Source organism: Oncorhynchus nerka, linkage group LG12 (genome assembly GCF_034236695.1).
Source record: "Oncorhynchus nerka isolate Pitt River linkage group LG12, Oner_Uvic_2.0, whole genome shotgun sequence".
Taxonomy (NCBI): domain Eukaryota; kingdom Metazoa; phylum Chordata; class Actinopteri; order Salmoniformes; family Salmonidae; genus Oncorhynchus; species Oncorhynchus nerka.
This window is the reverse complement of record NC_088407.1, coordinates 26,764,817-26,785,635: the sequence shown is the minus strand read 5'-3', so window position 1 is coordinate 26,785,635 and position 20,819 is coordinate 26,764,817. Positions and strand designations below refer to the sequence as shown.

Below are 20,819 nucleotides of genomic sequence, written 5' to 3'. Positions count from 1 at the left end.
TTCTATTGTCACTCCAAAATTCTGCTCTAATACGGTTGAATGGCAGATGCCTTCTATCGAGCTTCTGAGGGCCTAGCCAACGATAAGCTATCTAGCTACTTTTCTCCTCAGAGACCATCAAAGAAAAATTCGACAAACGACATTGATATTTAAATTATACAACAATTACTTTATAAATCCTTGGGCCTTGTCAAGGCGTAAAAGGCCTTGGCCATTCCCCAGTCCTTAAAGGGGAGTGGGTTGTTAAGACAACAATATCTGTCCTCAGAAAATTAAGGCCAGGATTTTGCTAAACTTGGTTCTTCATTCAAAAAGTGAAATTCTGACCTTTGCTGCATTAAATTCGAAAGCATATATCAAAGAGGATAAACACAGTAGTGCCAGCCCAACAGGATGCTCAGCTCTGTCCATCCGGTCTCTTGTAATCTGGGTTAGGTCAAGTCACCACAGGAGCACTCAGTTTATCTTCAGAATATCCTCGCTGCTGACTGTGGAAACCCTGTAATCTGCTGAAATGCTAAATATGATACCGCAGACTATTCAATGCGTCTCAGAAACTAAATAACCTCATTTGAGAAGTGTTGTTCTACAGAGGTAGATTTTTCCACTCAAGACACAAGATGACAGGTATTAAGATGTTGACACAACTGTACACATTTTTGCTTCTTGGAGTGATGGGTATGTTTTATTTACTTTTATTATGATTGCATGTTCAGTTCCTATATATTCTTTTTTTACTCAGCCATGTTTAGCGATTGCCATCATCAGTGAGTACAGTGAGTACAATGATACAATTGATTTTGATTGACACTTTGAGGCATTCCAACATGGTGTTTTAATGTATATTTAACAGTTTATATATTTGTGTAAGATGTTGTATTTTATTTTGTTGTAGCTCATGCACGAGTTGGGACTGAGCCCTCAGCCATACAACAGTCGAGTGGTCTCATGTCAGCCAATGTTGGGGACACAGTGACTTTGCAGTGCTTCTATGAAGGCAACATGGCCATGCATTTCTCTTGGTACAAGCAACCCTTGGGAGAAAAACCTCAGGTCATCTCAACAGTCTATAGGTATGACGAGGCTCCTACATTTTACCATGAATTCAAGGGTAACCCTCGATATTCAGTGCAAAGCGGCCAAGGAATAAATCACCTCAGCATCTCAGACATAAATAGCTTGGATTCAGCCTTGTACTACTGTGGGAGCGCACACTCAAATGTGTTGGAATTTGGAAAAGGAACCTTCCTCAATATAAAAGGTACAGTACTGAGATTTTGTTTTCTTCCAGTAATCCTTCAATATTTTCAGACAGAGTCTGAATTTGTAGATAAAGAGTAGTAATTAGAAATCCTGAGAATTAAAAAAAAGAAAACAGTTAATATCAGGTGTTCTCTCATTCAGATGATTCTCTCAATGAGTAAGAACACTTGCTACGGGAAGTTATAGATAGTTAACACAGATTTGCTGACATATTTAAACCCTATTTTCAGATTCAGGCTCCAACAGCAAGACAGTTGTAGAGCAGCCTGTGTCTGAGTCAGTCCAGCCAGGAGACTCTGTGACTCTGAACTGTACAATACACATGGAGACCTGTGCAGGAGATCACAGTGTCTATTGGTTCAGACATGGCTCAGGAGAATCCCATCCAGGAATCATTTACACCCATGGAGACAGGAGTGATCAGTGTGAGAAGAGCCCTGAGGCTGGGTCTCCTACACAGAGCTGTGTCTACAACCTCATCAAGAGGAACCTAAACCTTTCTGATGCTGGGACTTACTACTGTGCTGTGGCCTTATGTGGGGAGATACTCTTTGGGAAAGGGACCAAGCTGGACATTCAAGGTAAACCGCTTATGCTTCTTTGTTAAAATGACATAAACATTACATTTACTGTACTTATACAGGTAGTTATTATAAAACACAATGTGTTCCCAATGACTTACCTGATCAAATAAAGGCAAAATAAAATACAAACTATTACACTGTAATAACTTCTACTGTATAATAGAAAACATGACATTCTTTCAGGTGGTGATATTCAAGTGGCGACTGAAGCGGATATGATGATACTTGTCATCTTCTCCATCACAAGAACTGGAGTTCTCCTCTGCTGTCTGACCATCTTCTTCATCATCTACCTCAACAGGAAATAGATGAATTCAATGATTCAGTTTCTCAGTCCTTTAGCTGTCACAAATGCAAATGGGATTTACTGTCTTTTCAAATGTTTCAGTGCTCGTCAGCCTTTCGACACGTTGAAGATGCAGATATTGCTGTTCAGATTTTCAATAAATGAAATCATCTTTATTGAAATAATATGCACATTTTTATTCAATAATGACAATTCTACAGTGGATCAAGTATGATGGGTTAATATATTCAAACAAGACTATTTCACAGCTGTTGCTTTAAGGGAGCATACACAATGTGCTTCTCAGAAACGTCTCCACCCTGCCCTCTCCCTCTTCCACGCTTACATCTGTTCATTGAGAAGCTCAGTGCAGTGTAATTTTCTGTGTCCATGGTCAGATTGTCAAAAAAAGACAGAGATATACATGCTTCATCCACAATTACTAAATGACTCACCTGGACTGTGGGTGAAGTGTGCTTGGTCACCCTTAATTAAAAAAACAAAACATATACTTTTTGTAAATGATTGTTTATAATATTAATTTATGCTATTAATATATGGCATTCATATATCATATATTTTGTATAAGGCATGACAAAGTCTCTCACAAAAGCTTTCCAGAACTTGCAAACTGCTTTTTATAGTGTTCAACATACCTTGTGTCAATTGAAACGTATCCTCAATACTGACAAAACTAAAATAATGGTATTTTCTAAAGAAAGAAATAGACCTCTGAACCTTTCACCTATTACTACCTGTCAGGGCAATGAGATTGAGACTGTAACCTCATTTAAATATCTTGGAATTTTAGTTGATGACGGTCTCTTTTAAATTGCATATTCAACTTACAAAAAAATTGAAGCTGAAGTTGGGACTTTATTTTAGGAATAAGGCCTGTTTTTCTTCTGAAGCCAGAAGGCTAGTATCAGCTACTTTTATATATGAATGCTTCCGCTCAGTGTTTGAGATCAATTGACACACTTTACCATGGCGCTTTGAGATTTATTTTAAACTGCAAAACCCTTACTCACCACTGCACTTTGTATACCAGGGTTGGCTGGCCTTCTCTAGTCACTCGTAGGCTCAGTCACTGGTATACTTTTATTTACAAAGCCATTTTGGGTTTACTACCATTTTATTTGGGCATTTTTATTGTTCAGAAATGTGGTGGATATTCTCTTCGTCCGCAGGACTTTATCCTGCTAACTGTTCCAAATGTCCGAACTGAATTTGGTAAAAGGGCTTTTATGTACTCTGCGCCATCGTCTTGAAACACCTTACAAAATACTTTTAAACTGGAAGAACTTGTCCCAATTGGTGTTTTTAAGTCACCGATGAAGGATTTTGAGACTGATTCCCTGACCTGTCAATGTTTTAAATTTGCTGTTTTATGATTTTGTTATACTCTTGTGAATTCTATGGTTTTTACTAGATTATTGTAGCTTTTCATGTTGTCTGTCTGTAATTGTGTAATGACTGTGCTGTCTATCTTGGCCAGGACTCTCTTGAAAATAAGAGATTTCAAATCTCAATGTACCCTTTCTGGTTAAATAAAGCTTAAATACATTTTTTTTTAAAGATAAACTTTAGCACACTACGTACATTCTTGCAGTGCTCTCCTCCGCAAGATTGTCAGGAAAATATTTGTTACTATCACGATAATAATGATAACAACCAGAACAAATGTTATGTAGTTCCGAAATTCAGTTTGATTCTTGAGACATATCATTTACAATACTGTACCTCCATGTGGAGCCCCGTGTGAGGATAAGATAAAACGTTTAGAATATTTTTTACATTTCATGTACATTTTTTTAGAGACCATATTTTCTAATGTCTTACCTTCAATGTCAGGCTTGGTTACTTTCACTTGAGTAGATACATTGGCTAAAGAGAACCACACAACATGTAGACATTCTTAGTGAGAAGAAACAAAATTGGAAACACATTTTTCTACTCAATTCTTTTAGTGTCTTCCAATATATATATTTATACAGTACCAGTCAAAAGTTTGGACACAACTACTGTCGTGACGTGAATATCATTGATTTGATGACTGTTATTTTATCAAATCAATTAACTATGTTTAATTATTATGTGATTAAATTAATCATGTAACAATTAACTCCTTATCTAACTTGGGGCACCGTGGGAAAAGTTATTTAACTAGTTACTATCTCCCGACTTAAACTCTAAAGATATAAATATCTCTTACATCAATAACAGTCAATTATGAATTATTATTACCTCATATCAGTCTCATTCTGAATGTTGTTGACTTCATAAATCTGCACAAAGCATAGCCTAAATGATGATTCAGTGATATACAATTTGGCTTAATTATTTATTTACTAACTAACTAAACAATCATACAGAATTACATAAACACACACACAGTACAGGTTATATTACTAACATGATGCAATGAAAAGTCCCTAGTGGACTACCCCGATATGACGGCTTGTTACACAATGAAAGGGTTGGGGAAAGAAAGAGCGGGAGAGACAGAGAGTGCTGGTACATGCATGTGGAAGCTATGCTCACGAGAATGAATACTTTGCACATGAACAACCACTCATTCAGAAAATCATTGCAACACAAATATTTACATGTGTGTGTCTTTGTCGTCTCTCTGTTGAAATCACCCGGTCCGTCTATGGGCGGTAGTTCGACAGAAGTCTCTGGTAAGTCCACCAGAGGTCACAATGTCATTTGTAATTGTGGTAGGCTTCTTTGTCTCAGAGTGTTTGTTTGATTGAATCCTTCAGATGTACCACACGGGGGTGAGAGGGAAATGCACTTCCCCTCTCGCCTTCGTTAGACTGAATCCTTCAAATGTTACCCACGCGGTGGTCTTTGATCGAGTTTACTAGACTAAATTACTTAAACAGCTGCAGACTGAATGTTCCGATGTCATCTTTATCTTCTTCACTTGAGAGTTTCAGAGTCTTACCCTCTTCTGGCGTGGCAGGTAGCCTAGTGATTAGAGTATTGGGCCAGTAACCAAAAGGTTGATGGATCAAATACCTGAGCTGACAAGGTAAAAATCTGTCATTCTGCCCCTGAACAAGGCAGTTCCTGGTAGGCTGTCATTGTAAATAAGAATTTGTTCTTAACTGACTTGCCTAGTTAAATCAAGGTTAAATTTAAATACAATTCTGGTCTGGTAGTTTTAAACCATTTGTCAGCCATGTAGCCACCGCTCCACGCTGTCTAGTCTATATGTAAATTGCAACCATTTCAACGTATTCAGCTCGCTCTGCACGTATACTGGTCTGTAGAGATTCTAACCATTTCAATGTGTGGATGATCCTCACGTTCTCTGGTTTCAATGGTTGATTATTCATGGTACAGCTAGGACCACTTTACACACCGGCAGCAACCCAGCATGTTTTGGTCTAACATGTTAATTCTTCAGCGAGTCCTTTTAAGCACTTGCCTTGGAGGGCGGTTCCATCACATTGCCACAATGTCTGTGCTCATGTGGGCGTGGTTACTGACTTGGCAAAAGATTATATGAAAAACCATTCACATTTATAAAGCTAAATTCACATTGCTATCTAATCACAAATAGTTTCATATTTAATCATATGTTTTAAACTCGGACATGTCTACTTTCAGAGTTACAGCTATCTTGTTATACCATCCATAATGACATCACAAAATGCTAAATGATATGACATGATTATTGTTTCAATCCCCACCAACCATTTCCCACATTCTTTATGTTAAAAATATTATTTCAATGTCCAATCTTTTTATGTTAAAGTTTTGGCAACATCTCTCTCTCTGTTGTAACACTCAGACATGCCATTCTCAATACTGCAAAGGCAAGAGAGAGAACGTTTACCACTGGTCGTTAAGTCATAAAACCAGCCCAACTTCCCCCCTTCCTCTCTGGTGGGAGAGAAGGGGGGGGGTCTGGCTATCTGTCAGCCCCGTGCCGAGGTGATCTGGCGCCTATGATCCTCACCGAAGAAGAAGAGTAATGACAGTCCCCTTCTGGTGGTTTCAATCTTAAAATTATCCTGCAAGTTGCACACCACCATAAAAATGACCACAGGATGTCCTGGTTGTGAATCATAGTTGCGGTCCCCCTCTGGTGGTTTACCCTGGTAGGCTTTCTGAAAGCTGCAAATCACCACAAGAACAGCCTGAGGATGTCCTGGATGTTGACCGCCGTTGTGGTCCCCCTCTGGTGGTTTACCCTGGTAGGCTTTCTGCCAGTGGAGCAGTCCACCACCAGAATGGGCAGCGGATGTCTGGGTTGGGGATCGCCTTTCCAAACCCGTCGTCTGGTCGCCCAGGCTGGTAGATCTAGGCAGTAACTTAGGCAGAAGTTAACAACGCACACACACTCACAAAATATATAATTACAATTCTTCCCAAATGAGTGGCACTAACTGATGGTTGTATGGGGAACTTATTTATGGCTCTATCACTTCCTACGTGTCAAAGAAAATGAAACGAAAAGGAATGAAAGCATAAACAAAAGATATACAAAATGTAGTTATCACACATTGATCATCTAATTGGACTGTATTCCATATACAGTCGTGGTCAGAAGTTTTGAGAATGACACAAATATTAATTTCCACAAAGTCTGCTGCCTCAGTTTGTATGTTATGAAGAGTGATCAGATGAATTGCAATTAATTGCAAAGTCCCTCTTTGCCATGCAAATGAACTGAATCCCCCCAAAAAACATTTCCACTGCATTTCAGCCCTGCCACAAAAGGACCAGCTGACATCATGTCAGTGATTCTCTCGTTAACACAGGTGTGAGTGTTGACGAGGACATGGCTGGAGATCACTCTGTCATGCTGATTGTTCGAATAACAGACTGGAAGCTTCAAAAGGAGGGTGGTGCTTGGAATCATTGTTCTTCCTCTGTCAGCCATGGTTACCTGCAAGGAAACACATGCCGCCATCATCGCAGTGCACAAAAAGGGCTTCACAGGCAAGGATATTGCTGCTAGTAAGATTGCACCTAAATCAACCATTTATCTGATCATCAAGAACTTCAAGGAGATCAGTTCATTTGTTGTGAAGAAGGCTTCAGGGTGCATAAGAAAGTCCAGCAAGAGCCAGGACCGTCTCCTAAGGTTGATTCAGCTGCGGATTCGGGGCACCACCAGTACAGAGCTTGCTCAGGTATGGCAGCAGGTAGGTGTGAGTGCACCTGCAAGCACAGTGAGGCGAAGACTTTTGGAGGATGGCCTGGTGTCAAGAAGGGCAGCAAAGAAGCCACTTCTCTCCAGTAAAAACATCAGGGACAGACTGATTTTCTGCAAAAGGTACAGGGATTGGACTGCTGAGGACTGGGGTAAAGTCATTTTCTCTGATGAATCCCCTTTCAGATTGTTTGGGGCATCCGGAAAAAAGCTTGTCCGGAGAAGACAAGGTGAGTGCTACCATCAGTCCTTTGTCATGCCAACTGTAAAGCATCCTGAGACCATTCATGTGTGGGGTTGCTTCTCAGCCAAGGGAGTTGGCTCACTCACAATTTTGCCTAAGAACACAGCCATTAATAAAGAATGTACCAACACATCCTCTGAGAGCAACTTCTCCCAACCATCCAGGAACAGTTTGGTGATGTACAATGCCTTTTCCAGCATGATGGAGCACCTTGCCATGAGGAAAAAGTGATAACTAAGTGGCTCGGGGAACAAACATCGATATTTTGGGTCCATGGCCAGGAATCTCCCCAGACCTTAATCCCATTGAGAACTTGTGGTCAATCCTCAAGAGGGGGGTGGACAAACAAAACCCCACAAATTATGACAAACTCCAAGCATTGATTAAGCAAGAATGGGCTACCATCAGTCAGGATGTGGCCCGGAAGTTAATTGACAGCATTGACAGATTGCAGAGGTCTTGAAAAAGAAGGGTCAACACTGCAAATATTGACTCTTTGCATCAACTTCATGTAATTGTCAATAAAAGCCTATGACACTTATGAAATGCTTGTAATTATACTTCAGAATTCCATAGTAACATCTGACAAAAAAAAAAAAAAAAAAGACACTGAAGCATCCTGGCCCTCAATTACAACTTTGGATTGTCAATGTGTCTATAGAACAATAATGGATACCTTGTGTCTCCAAATCAAATGTGGACATCACATAAGCAGAGAAATGTAAAATAATTACTTGCCCATCTCTGTGAGAAGTAGCAATATCAGACACAGTGCAATCATCTTTAAAGTTGTCAGCTCTTCACAACTTGGGTCTTGACTGGAAAGAATCCACCCAAATGTTCTAAGCACGGTTTCTCATCCATTTCTATTATTGCAGCTACTGTTGTCTAAGAGACATAGTTGTGACCTATTTGGACATGCATGCTATGCCACTGTAATCCACTAGGGCTTCTATCTCCACACAGTCACTTCACTTCACCAAAAACATCTATGGAAATACACGGCAAACACATTACAGTAGTTTCTTTTTGTGATTTCTCATTCAGGATGGACATTTAGTAAAATAGATAGATAGAATGCCCTCCCATGATACCTGCGACCTGTATGCTCTCGTTGGCTGGTCCTCGCTACATATTCGTCACCAGACCCCCTGGCTCCAGGTCATCTATAAGTCTTTGCTAGGTAAAGCTCTGCCTCACTGGTCACCATAGCAACACCCACCCGTAGCACGCGCTCCAGCAGGTATATTTCACTGGTCCTCCCCAAAGCCAACACCTTATTTGGCCAGCTTTCCTTTCAGTTATCTGCTGCCAATGACTGGAACGAATAGCAAAAATCATTGAAGATGGAGACTTATATCTCCCTCACTAACTTTAAGCATCAGCTGTCAAAGCAGCTTACCGATCGCTGCAGCTGTACACAGCCCATCTGTAAATAGCCCATCCAACCAACCAACTACCTACCTCATCCCCATATTTGTTTTTCTGATCTTTTGCACACCAGTATTTCTACTTGCACATCCTCATCTGCACATCACTCCACTGTAAATTGCTAAATTGTAATTACTTTGCCACTATTGGCCTATTTATTGCCTTACCTCCTTCATTTGCACACACTGTATACATATTTTTCTATTGTGTTATTGACTGTGCATTTGTTTATCCCATGTGTAACTCTGTGTTGTTTTTGTCGCACTGCTTTGCTGTACCTTGGCCAGGTCACAGTTGTAAATGAGAACTTGTTCTCAACTGGCCTACCTGGTAAAATAAGGTGAAATATATATATTTTTAAATGTATAATTATTGAGTATTTCCATGGTTCTAATGTCCAAACATAGCACTGATTGAGAATACTGTTGTTGCGCTATTGAATTTAGAGGTAGGTGAAGGAGTGAAGCGCAGGAGAACAGTGATGTCCAAGTAACGTTTTTTAATAGACAAGTCCACAACAATAGGGTCAGGTACGATAACCAAATAAACGCCCACAACAAAAGAGAACACAGTTACTCACGGAAGAAGGAAAAACAACGCTCCTAAACTTATACACAATTGGTATATACGTGAAAATAACTGAGGCACAACCTCAACGAGCAACATGAAACAAATAATCCCGCACAAACCTAAGCAGGCAACAGGGGTAATTATACACACAGAAATTAAAGCAAATGAAACCAGGTGTGAAAGAACCAAAGACAAAACAAATAGAAAAGGAAAATTGGATCGGTGAAGGCTAGTAGGCCGGTGACCCGACTGCCGAGCACCGCCCGAACAGGGAGAGGAACCACCTTCGGTGGAAGTCGTGACAACTGTACTGATCTCTACGTCAAATTACCTATACGCACTACCCTCTGTCGGAGGCCAAGCAGTTTCCATAGGAGCGGACTGAGCACGCACCCCTGAGCGGCCTCCGTGTTGAGGATGGGCGTGGGAGATGTGTTGTTACCTACCCTTACTACCTGGGGGCGGCCCGTCAGGAAGTCCAGGATCCAGTTGCAGAGGGAGGTGTTTAGTCCCAGGGTCCTTAGCTTAGTGATGAGCTTTGAGGGCAGTATGGTGTTGAACGCTGAGCTGTAGTCAATGAATACATTCTCACATAGATGCCTGAGTATGGCCCAAATAAATACATTTAACATCCTTTGTCTTGATTATTGTTCAATGCTTTTTGCATCTTATTAGAAGCAAGTCAATATCAAATGGCAGAGAAGCAATGATTTAAATGTATTAGTAGCTACATTTACAATAACAAAGCCAATACAGTTATTCTACAATGTAGAAAATAGAAAAAAATAAAGAAAACTCCTGGAATGAGTAGGTGTGTCCAATCCTTTGACTGGTACCTACTTAATTAATTTGATTAATATTATGTTGTTTCTATTCCATGAAAAATGAAAAACCCTCTGGGTTTCCGTTAGGATGGGACAGAAAATATGGCGCTGTACAACGTGACATTCATAAATTCAGAGCGTTGTCAGATTGTCAGTTTGTAAATTCAGACCGTTTCGCTCTCGGAGCACCCACTGGATGTTTGGGGTGAGGAGTAGGGTTGATTTGAGTGTTCTGTGCTTACAATGGCAGTCAAGCACCCAAGTTAACGTTGGCTAGCTTGCTAGCTACTTCCAGACACAAATGAGACCACTCTGACCATTTTACTCGCCCTAGCAGAGCTGGTAAGGCAGTTTTCGTGTTAGCCAGAGCATTGGTGACTGTAACTGTGCTGCTGGAAACAATTTAACAATTTAATTACGTTTTTTTCTGCTCCTGAGTGGCTCGATTGTGGGCGTGCTGGCAGGATATGGCAGCATCTTCGGTTGTGCGTCAAGATTTCTGCATACAGTAGCAAGTTTGTATGAAGGTTTGGTTATTCCCAGGCAAATTGTTATATGCTTTGGAGGGACATGTGTATATTTTTGTCGAGAGCAAAAAGGTTTTATTTTCAAACAAAAATATTTGTTCTGAAAGCAACTTTTTTCCGACACAAAGGAAGTCATAGCGGACACCTACGAAGAAGGACTGTGTGAGGTAAGCAGCACTGGGCGTTCTTCCGTCCAACTTTTACATACATGTAGCTAGGTTCAGTGTCGGTTCATAGTATATATTACATACATACATACCATAAAATGATAAATCATGCAATTATTATTCTCAAGCTAACCAAAAGCATTTAGTTACGAACACCTGTTCTCGCCATTTTCAGTTGAATTAATCTAACTTTCTTTCATGGCAACTCATAAGCAGGCCATGTCATATTTGTTTCATAGTCAATATATAATCATATTTCATGACAGTGTAATGGTTAACTTTTTTTACAGAAGGATGAAAGAACACAATATGTCTGTCAGGGAATGCTATTCTGATATGTCAGATGAAGAGTTAGACCGGAAAGTCAGGGCCCCATGCGAGCTTTAGAATGGTCAAAGGAAGTCTCCAAGCAGTAGGCCATCGGGTACAATGGTGAAGAGTTCGGGAGTCTTTGCAGCGTGTAGATGGTGCAGGTATAATTCAGAATGATCCAGCTTCGTTGCATTGCTCGGCAGAAATACTCTGTTCCTGGTCCCCGTTCACATTGATACAAATCATAAATTGATAAGGTACTAATGTCTCCATCAAATCTCAGAAGTTATTTTAACTTTTTTATTCTTACTTATTCGTACACATACTTGTATTATGCATATTGTAACATCTTGTGAGGAGTTACTTTCTGTATAAAAACCCTTGACATCTTCCTCATCAAACCTCGTAAGATTGCTTTGTGTGCTGTATTGACGTATCCTGAAAATGACATCTGCTGCTTTAAATTGAACGGTCATATATCTCAGATATTGTTTTCATATCTACAAAAAATAAGCCATTTTCATTACTTTCAGAGTGCGAGCTGATCAAGGGGTCGAAAATGTAGATATTGCCAGATGTATGTTCACTGTCTGAGGAACAGGCCGTGGAAGCTTTATTGCTGGCAAAAGTGTCCATAACCAGAGGTAATTAAACTGTTCTGTGTTCTTTTTCTTTCGTCCTCGCTGCCTGCCTTGTTGTACATGGGAACACATGCATTAATGAAAAAACCCTTAAGATGTCATCTGCTAATTTTCAGATTTACACCACATAAACACTCAGCCATTTTCAGTGGACTATCAGGCCTCTGTTGCTGCAAGTCATGATTTCCCTGGGGGTTGGCCTTGCAATCACCAAGTGGTGAGACACATATCCCTCTATATTTAACTGTTTCAGGTACACTCAGATAGGTGTCTGCGTCACATACAGTCAGTAACCACTCACAGAGGCACACACAACTTGCATTTCTATAACCTCGGACCCACCTCAGTGTTCACTATTCATGGAGGAAGACCACAGGATCACAGAGATTAGGTTCCTCCCAACCCATAAAACCTTTTCTTTCTCCCTGTTAGAGTGGAACGTTTATGGAGAGATGTTTGGAGTGCCGTGACATGTCAGTACTTGCTGCACAGTTTGGAGGAAGAAGGCTACCTTGACCTGTCAAATTCTATCCACCTCTTCTGTGTGGGTTATGTGGTCCTACCTCATCTGCGGGCAGATCTGCAGCATTTCACAGAGAGTTGGAATAGAGATGTAGTAGTCCCAGAGTAAATGATCCAAGGTCAGTTTTGCATTTCACCTCTTGATGATTATGATGACTGACCGTGTTAGAATAAAAAAAACAAAGCTTTATCATGCTCTCTCTCTCTATCCATTTGTCTCTCGTCTGCAGGTATGTTTTGATGTGAGAGAGGAAGCCAGTCCAGTCATCGCCACCTCACCCGCTCTTAAGATAACCTTTGGGCCGATTGGGAGCCCAAGGCTGGTTAGGAGACACCACTAAAGACACTATGTAATTGTGATGAACTGAGAGACTATTAGGGTAGCACTGTAATTCATTAATCATATACAACAACTATGATATCTGAGGTTCACTAGGTTCTGAGCTAATATTCATACCAAACGTTTTAGGGTCCATACACAGATTGTCTACATACTGTAGCTAGCTCCACATCCATAGGCATACAGATATTTTTATCCCCCACTTCACATTAAGAAAATAAATAGTTAGCTAGCTATGTTACATCAGCTGCATTGCATGGCAAATATAAACAAGGTTCTTTACATCCATTGTTTCACAAGATGACAGCCTGGTTTGCTGGTTTTCTCATGAGTCCTTTAAAACATTAAACAACACAAATGACAAATTCATACTCATGTCATAATGTCACGCCCTGACCATAGTAAGCTGTTTTTTCTCTGTGTTGGTTAGGGCGTGATAGTGACTTGGGTGGGTCATTTAGGTGTTTTTATAATTCTATGGTGGCCTGATATGGTTCCCAATCAGAGGCAGCTGTTGATCGTTGTCTCTGATTGGGGATCATATTTAGGTAGCCATTCCCTCATTTGTGTTTGTGGGATCTTGTCCTCCCCTCCCGCTCCGTGGCTCGACGACTCATTGCGAGCTCACAGAACAGGGCTCCGGGCAGCCGAGCGGAAATGGAGGAAAACTCGCCTCCCTGCGGACCTGGCATCCTTTCACTCCCTCCTCTCTACATTTTCCTCCTCTGTCTCTGCTGCTAAAGCCACTTTCTACCACTCTAAATTCCAAGCATCTGCCTCTAACCCTAGGAAGCTCTTTGCCACCTTCTCCTCCCTCTTGAATCCTCCCCCCCCCTCCCTCTCTGCAGATGACTTCATCAACCATTTTGAAAAGAAGGTCGACGACATCCGATCCTCGTTTGCTAAGTCAAACGACACCGCTGGTTCTGCTCACACTGCCCTACCCTGTGCTCTGACCTCTTTCTCCCCTCTCTCTCCAGATGACATCTCGCGTCTTGTGACGGCCGGCCGCCCAACAACCTGCCCGCTTGACCCTATCCCCTCCTCTCTTCTCCAGACCATCTCCGGTGACCTTCTCCCTTACCTCACCTCGCTCATCAACTCATCCCTGACCGCTGGCTACGTCCCTCCCGTCTTCAAGAGAGCGAGAGTTGCACCCCTTCTGAAAAAACCTACACTCGATCCCTCCGATGTCAACAACTACAGACCGGTATCCCTTCTTTCTTTTCTCTCCAAAACTCTTGAACGTGCCGTCCTTGGCCAGCTCTCCCGCTATCTCTCTCAGAATGACCTTCTTGATCCAAATCAGTCAGGTTTCAAGACTAGTCATTCAACTGAGACTGCTCTTCTCTGTATCACGGAGGCACTCCGCACTGCTAAAGCTAACTCTCTCTCCTCTGCTCTCATCCTTCTAGACCTATCGGCTGCCTTCGATACTGTGAACCATCAGATCCTCCTCTCCACCCTCTCCGAGTTGGGCATCTCCGGCGCGGCCCATGCTTGGATTGCGTCCTACCTGACAGGTCGCCCCTACCAGGTGGCGTGGCGAGAATCTGTCTCCTCACCATGCGCTCTCACCACTGGTGTCCCCCAGGGCTCTGTTCTAGGCCCTCTCCTATTCTCGCTATACACCAAGTCACTTGGCTCTGTCATAACCTCACATGGTCTCTCCTATCATTGCTATGCAGACGACACACAATTAATCTTCTCCTTTCCCCCCTCTGATGACCAGGTGGCGAATCGCATCTCTGCATGTCTGGCAGACATATCAGTGTGGATGACGGATCACCACCTCAAGCTGAACCTCGGCAAGACGGAGCTGCTCTTCCTCCCGGGGAAGGACTGCCCGTTCCATGATCTCGCCATCATGGTTGACAACTCCATTGTGTCCTCCTCCCAGAGCGCTAAGAACCTTGGCGTGATCCTGGACAACACCCTGTCGTTCTCAACTAACATCAAGGCGGTGGCCCGTTCCTGTAGGTTCATGCTCTACAACATCCGCAGAGTACGACCCTGCCTCACACAGGAAGCGGCGCAGGTCCTAATCCAGGCACTTGTCATCTCCCGTCTGGATTACTGCAACTCGCTGTTGGCTGGGCTCCCTGCCTGTGCCATTAAACCCCTACAACTCATCCAGAACGCCGCAGCCCATCTGGTGTTCAACCTTCCCAAGTTCTCTCACGTCACCCCGCTCCTCCGCTCTCTCCACTGGCTTCCAGTTGAAGCTCGCATCCGCTACAAGACCATGGTGCTTGCCTACGGAGCTGTGAGGGGAACGGCACCTCAGTACCTCCAGGCTCTGATCAGGCCCTACACCCAAACAAGGGCACTGCGTTCATCCACCTCTGGCCTGCTCGCCTCCCTACCACTGAGGAAGTACAGTTCCCGCTCAGCCCAGTCAAAACTGTTCGCTGCTCTGGCCCCCCGATGGTGGAACAAACTCCCTCACGACGCCAGGACAGCGGAGTCAATCACCACCTTCCGGAGACACCTGAAACCCCACCTCTTTAAGGAATACCTAGGATAGGATAAAGTAATCCTTCTCACCCCCCCCCCCCCTTAAAAGACCTAGATGCACTATTGTAAAGTGGCTGTTCCACTGGATGTCATAAGGTGAAAGCACCAATTTGTAAGTCGCTCTGGATAAGAGCGTCTGCTAAATGACTTAAATGTAAATGTAAATCTTGACTATGTGTAGTTGCCTGTCAGCACTATTTTGTTTTGCGCCACGTTTCGTTTGGTTGGTTGTTTGTTGTTTTGTTCAGTGAGTTTCAGTTTATTAAAAATATGTGGAACTCTAAGCACGTTGCGCCTTGGTCTACTCATTATGACGATCGTGACACATAACACTAGCTAGCTAGCTGGCTAATGTTAGCTAATCAGCTAATTTGCTAAATAGCGATTTTGGTAAATTAACTTTATGACAAAAATATGCACATTTGTTTGTCTCTACATTAACTCACATATTGTAAATTTTTTGCTTGACTCGTAATGACCTTATACTTATTTACATTTGCTTCCACAGTAACATTTTGTCAGCTATCTTTGCTGAAGAAAGTCACCAGCAAACAATGGCTCGCGTCTAATTCATCATTGAAACCACTCAATATGATTGGTCATATATAAACCTTGGGACCCAAATGCATAATGAGTGCTCTAACTCCCCATTGCGGCGGTCTGGAGCAATGAAGCTGTAACGCTGGGATCCAATGTATGTTGAGGACTTGTTGGCTGCTTTTCCTTCACTCTGCAGTCAACCTCATCCCCAACCATCTCAATTGGGTTGAGGTTGGGTGATTGTGGAGGCCAGGTCATCTGATGCAGCACTCCATCACTCCTTCTTGGTCAAATAGCCCTTACACAGCCTGGAGGTGTGTTGGGTCATTATCCTGTTGATAAACAAATGATTGACCCACTAAGCGCAAACTAGATGGGATGGCGTATCACTTCAGAATGTGGTAGCCATGCTAGTTAAGTAGGCCTTGAATTCACCTCATTCCTCCTCCATGTTTCACGGTAGGAACCACACATGCAGAGATCATCCGTTCACCTACACTGCGTCTAACAACGACACAGCGGTTGGAACCAAAAATCTCAAATTTGGACTCATCAGACCAAAGGACAGATTTCCACCGGTCTAATGTCCATTGTTTATGTTTCTTGGCCCAAGCAAGTCTCTTCTTCTCACTGGTGTCCTTTAGTAGTGGTTACTTTGCAGCAATTCGACCATGATTGCCTGATTCACGCAGTCTCCTCTGAACAGTTTATGTTGAGATGTGTCTGTTACTTGAACTCTAATGAAGCATTTATTTGGGCTGCAATTTTTGAGTCTTGTAACTCTGAACTTAATGAACTTATCCTCTGAGGTAACTCTGGGTCTAATTTTCCTGTGGCGGTCCTCATGAGAGCCAGTTTCATCATAGCGCTTGGTGGTTTTTGCGACTGCACTTGAAGAAACTTTCAAAGTTCTTAACATTTTCCGGATTGACTGATCTTCTTGTCTTAAAGTAATAATGGACTGTCGTTTCTCTTTGCTTATTTGAGCTGTTCTTGTCATAATATGGACTTGGTCTTTTACCAAATAGGCCTACCTTGTCACAACACAACTGATTGGCTCAAATGCATTACTAAGGAAAGACATTCCACAAATTCACTTTTAACAAGGCACACCTGTTAATTGAAATGCATTCCAGGTGACTACCTCATGAAGCAGGTTGAGAGAATGCCAAGCTTGTGCAAAGCTGTCATCAAGGCAAAGAGTAGCTACTTTGTAGAATCTCAAATATAAAATATATTTTGATTTGTTTAACACTTTGTTGGTTACTACATGATCCCATATGTTTTATTTTATTGTTTTGATGTCTTCACTATTATTCTACAATGTATAACATAGTAAAAATAAAGAAAAACCCTTGAATGAGTAGGTGTGTCCATAATTTTGACTGGTACTGTATATATTAGGCAAATCTAGGCCCCTGCAATGGCATTCTACAGTAAATCAGAAGTGTTCAAACTAACCAGGCCACAAGGACACAGTTAAGATCAAAATGGAGTTCAGAGGAGGGGTGGGGCTTAACTTAGAATGATGCTGATTGGAGGACTGTCTCATCCTGTCTGGATGAGTCACACCAGAGTAGATGTTTTTTTCTCTCTCTCTGTTCTCTCTGTGTTCTCCTCTGTCTCTTGGCTTGGTACTATTCTTGTCAGTGAACTTCAGGGCAGCATATTTCAGGGCATCATTCCCATCGTGTAGGTACAGTATTTTTGTTGCTTTAATACTCCCATCCAGTCTCTTTCTTGACCTGTTGGTCTGACGTGTTGGCATGAGGATTACCATAATGGTTCTGCTGAGAAGGGGTCCCAGCTAAAAGATGAATTATAAAACATTGAAAACACTTTAAACATACCATGTGTGTCATATTTTCTTCTTAAAGTCCAATGTCTGCCCTGCTAGAGCTGCACTGGTCAACTGTAAGTGCTGTTATTGTGAATTGGAAACGTCTAGGAGCAATAACGGCTCAGCTGCGAAGTGATAGGCCACACAAGCTCACAGAACAGGAAAGCCGAGTGCTGAAGCGCTTAGCACGTAAAAAATGTATGTCCTCGGTTGCAACTACTGAGTTCCAAACTGCCTCTGGAAGCAATATTAGCACAATAACTGTTTGTCTGGAGCTTCATGAAATGGGTTTCCATGGCTGGTACTGCTGCACACAAGCCTAAGATCACCATGTGCATTGCCAAGCTTTATATGGAGTGGTGTAAAGCTCCACGCCATTGGACTCTGGAGCAGAGGAAATGTGTTCTCTGGAGTGTTGAATCTCGCCATCTGACAGTCCGACAAACAAATCTGGGTTTGACGGATTCCAGGAGAACACTACTTGCCCCAATGCATTGTGCCATCTGGGGCTGTCTTTCAAGGTGTGGGCTAGACCCCTTAGTTCCAGTGAAGTTCCAGTGAAGGGTAATCTTAATGGTACTGCACATTCTAGACGATTCTGGGCTTCCAACTTTGTGGAAACAGTTTGGGGAAGGCCCTTTCCTGTTTCAGCATAACAATGTCCCCGTGCACATACAGGAATGGTTTGTCAATTTTGTTGTGGAAGAACTTGACTGGCTTGCTCAGAGCTCTGACCTCAACCCCATCAAACACCTTTGGGTTGAATTGGAACTCTGAATGGGAGCCAGGTCTAATCTAGTAGAAAGCCTTCCCAGAAGATTGGGGGCTGTTATAGCAGGAAAGGGGGGACCAACTCCATATTAATATATTAATGCCCATGATTTAGGAATGAGATATTCGACGAGCATGTGTCCAGAAACTTTTGGCCATGTAGGGTAGGTCACCATATCAGATGAACAAAAGCAAGGGAGAAACACATTGCCTCCCATCCCAGCACAAATCCCAGGGTCTGGTTGAATAATGTCCTTAGACAATGCACAAACTGTAAAAGACCTGATCAAAAATAATTTCTACCCATTATAGAGACAGTACATCTCATTATACTTTTCACAAGTCATTTAAATGGATTCAAAAGACTATTACATTAAATTATTTGAGAAAGCATCTACATTTAAAATGAGTTCTTACCAAAGTTGGTGTAAAACAAAAACGTTGACCAATGTCTGATCTTCATTGTAATGTCAATCCTTTCTGCATTGTATAGTGTGAAGGTTTGACAACAGGAAACCTCTTTTATGATGACACTTTACATGTAGCCGTCATACAGTAGGAGGGAACACTGAACTGAGAGACTTTATTGGCTGTCTGAACAGGAATGAAAGCTACAGTTTAGCAAGTATGTTACCCTAGTTTGAGAAGGCCAGACAGACTTTTAAAGAAGACAATCAAGTCTGGGAAAAGAAACTTATTCAGACCATTTTTCTTTTGATGTTTGGACAAACAGTAAAGGATCCTACTCCCCTATCTAGTGCCTCTGATACTGAGCCCATCCCAGCCCAGCCCAGCTCAGAGGTTAATTGATTCCATAACACAGTATGTTTCTCCACCACAACATATACTGTACACCCTGCATTTTTGGCTCCTGGTTTTCATCTTAGGCCTCCAACATGAAATATTATTATTAGTTGCGGCAATAATATGGTCTATTAATTTCAGAACTTTGTTGGTTACCAATGCCCTTTTAAATATGGCATGGCTACATTTTTGCTCGTTTTGTATGTCAGCCCAGATCCTCTAATTAACCTCAGTCGTGCCACTGCACTGTGCATGTCTCTTTTATAAGTGTATTACATCTCTGTAATACTTTCTCTTTGTAATACATGTCTTTCTTTGATACAAGTGTACATTAAGTATTCTAAAGAAAATAAATATTATTTTGTCCAGAGGGTAATTCAACAGTTACAATACTCCATAGAAGGTCTGTTGTGTCTAGAACATGTCTTGTCATTTACAGTATAAAGGTGAAGGGGGATGGCAGAGTACATATGGGAAAACACCCACAGAATGAAACAAGTCTATTGTATTTCAGTCTCATTCCCTCTATATCCTTCACAGAGACATGCACTGACTAATGTGTAACACCCGAGAGTGCATGTCTGATTGGACACCAGTCAACCAGTCAACCAGCCAACCCTTACATGACACACTTCATCTAGTCTGTTTCACTCTCTGTTTAGTGTTTTAAAATGAGATTTGATTCTCATACATCTATCAGAATGAGGATCCTCCTCTATTGGTCTCCTTCTGACAGAGCATCCTACAGTAGTCTTATAACGATTGTCTGATTGAGAACATACTGAAAGTTCTCAGATGACGTCATCATAAACTGTCCCCTCCCCTTTGTCCATAGATCTAGAATAGATGGTATCACACATGAGACTGTTAACTCAGAGAGTTCAAATAGGGTTAATCAGCAGTTCTTTGTGCTTTGTAACTGATATAAGATACAAGATAAGATACTGTATATTACATTTACATTTAAGTCATTTAGCAGACGCTCTTATCCAGAGCGACTTACAAATTGGTGCATTCACCTTATGACATCCAGTGGAACAGCCACTTTACAATAGTGCATCTAAATCTTTTAAGGGGGGTGAGAAGGATTACTTTATCCTATCCTAGGTATTCCTTAAAGAGGTGGGGTTTCAGGTGTCTCCGGAAGGTGGTGATTGACTCCGCTGTCCTGGCGTCGTGAGGGAGTTTGTTCCACCATTGGGGGGCCAGAGCAGCGAACAGTTTTGACTGGGCTGAGCGGGAACTGTACTTCCTCAGTGGTAGGGAGGCGAGCAGGCCAGAGGTGGATGAACGCAGTGCCCTTGTTTGGGTGTAGGGCCTGATCAGAGCCTGAAGGTACTGAGGTGCCGTTCCCCTCACAGCTCCGTAGGCAAGCACCATGGTCTTGTAGCGGATGCGAGCTTCAACTGGAAGCCAGTGGAGAGAGCGGAGGAGCGGGGTGACGTGAGAGAACTTGGGAAGGT

General features: G+C 42.1%; 1 protein-coding gene across 1 annotated transcript; it reads left to right on the top strand.

Annotated features, from left to right (window-relative positions):
• The first annotated feature begins 907 nt into the window (after window positions 1-907).
• Window positions 908-20,197, top strand: LOC115139073 (immunoglobulin alpha-2 heavy chain-like). Its single transcript, XM_065024993.1, has 5 exons — window positions 908-1,261; window positions 1,500-1,844; window positions 6,253-6,444; window positions 7,030-7,286; window positions 20,192-20,197. The coding sequence occupies exons 1-5, from the start codon at window positions 949-951 to the stop codon at window positions 20,195-20,197; spliced, it is 1,113 nt and encodes a 370-aa protein (XP_064881065.1). The 5' UTR covers window positions 908-948.
• The last annotated feature ends 622 nt before the right edge of the window (window positions 20,198-20,819 follow it).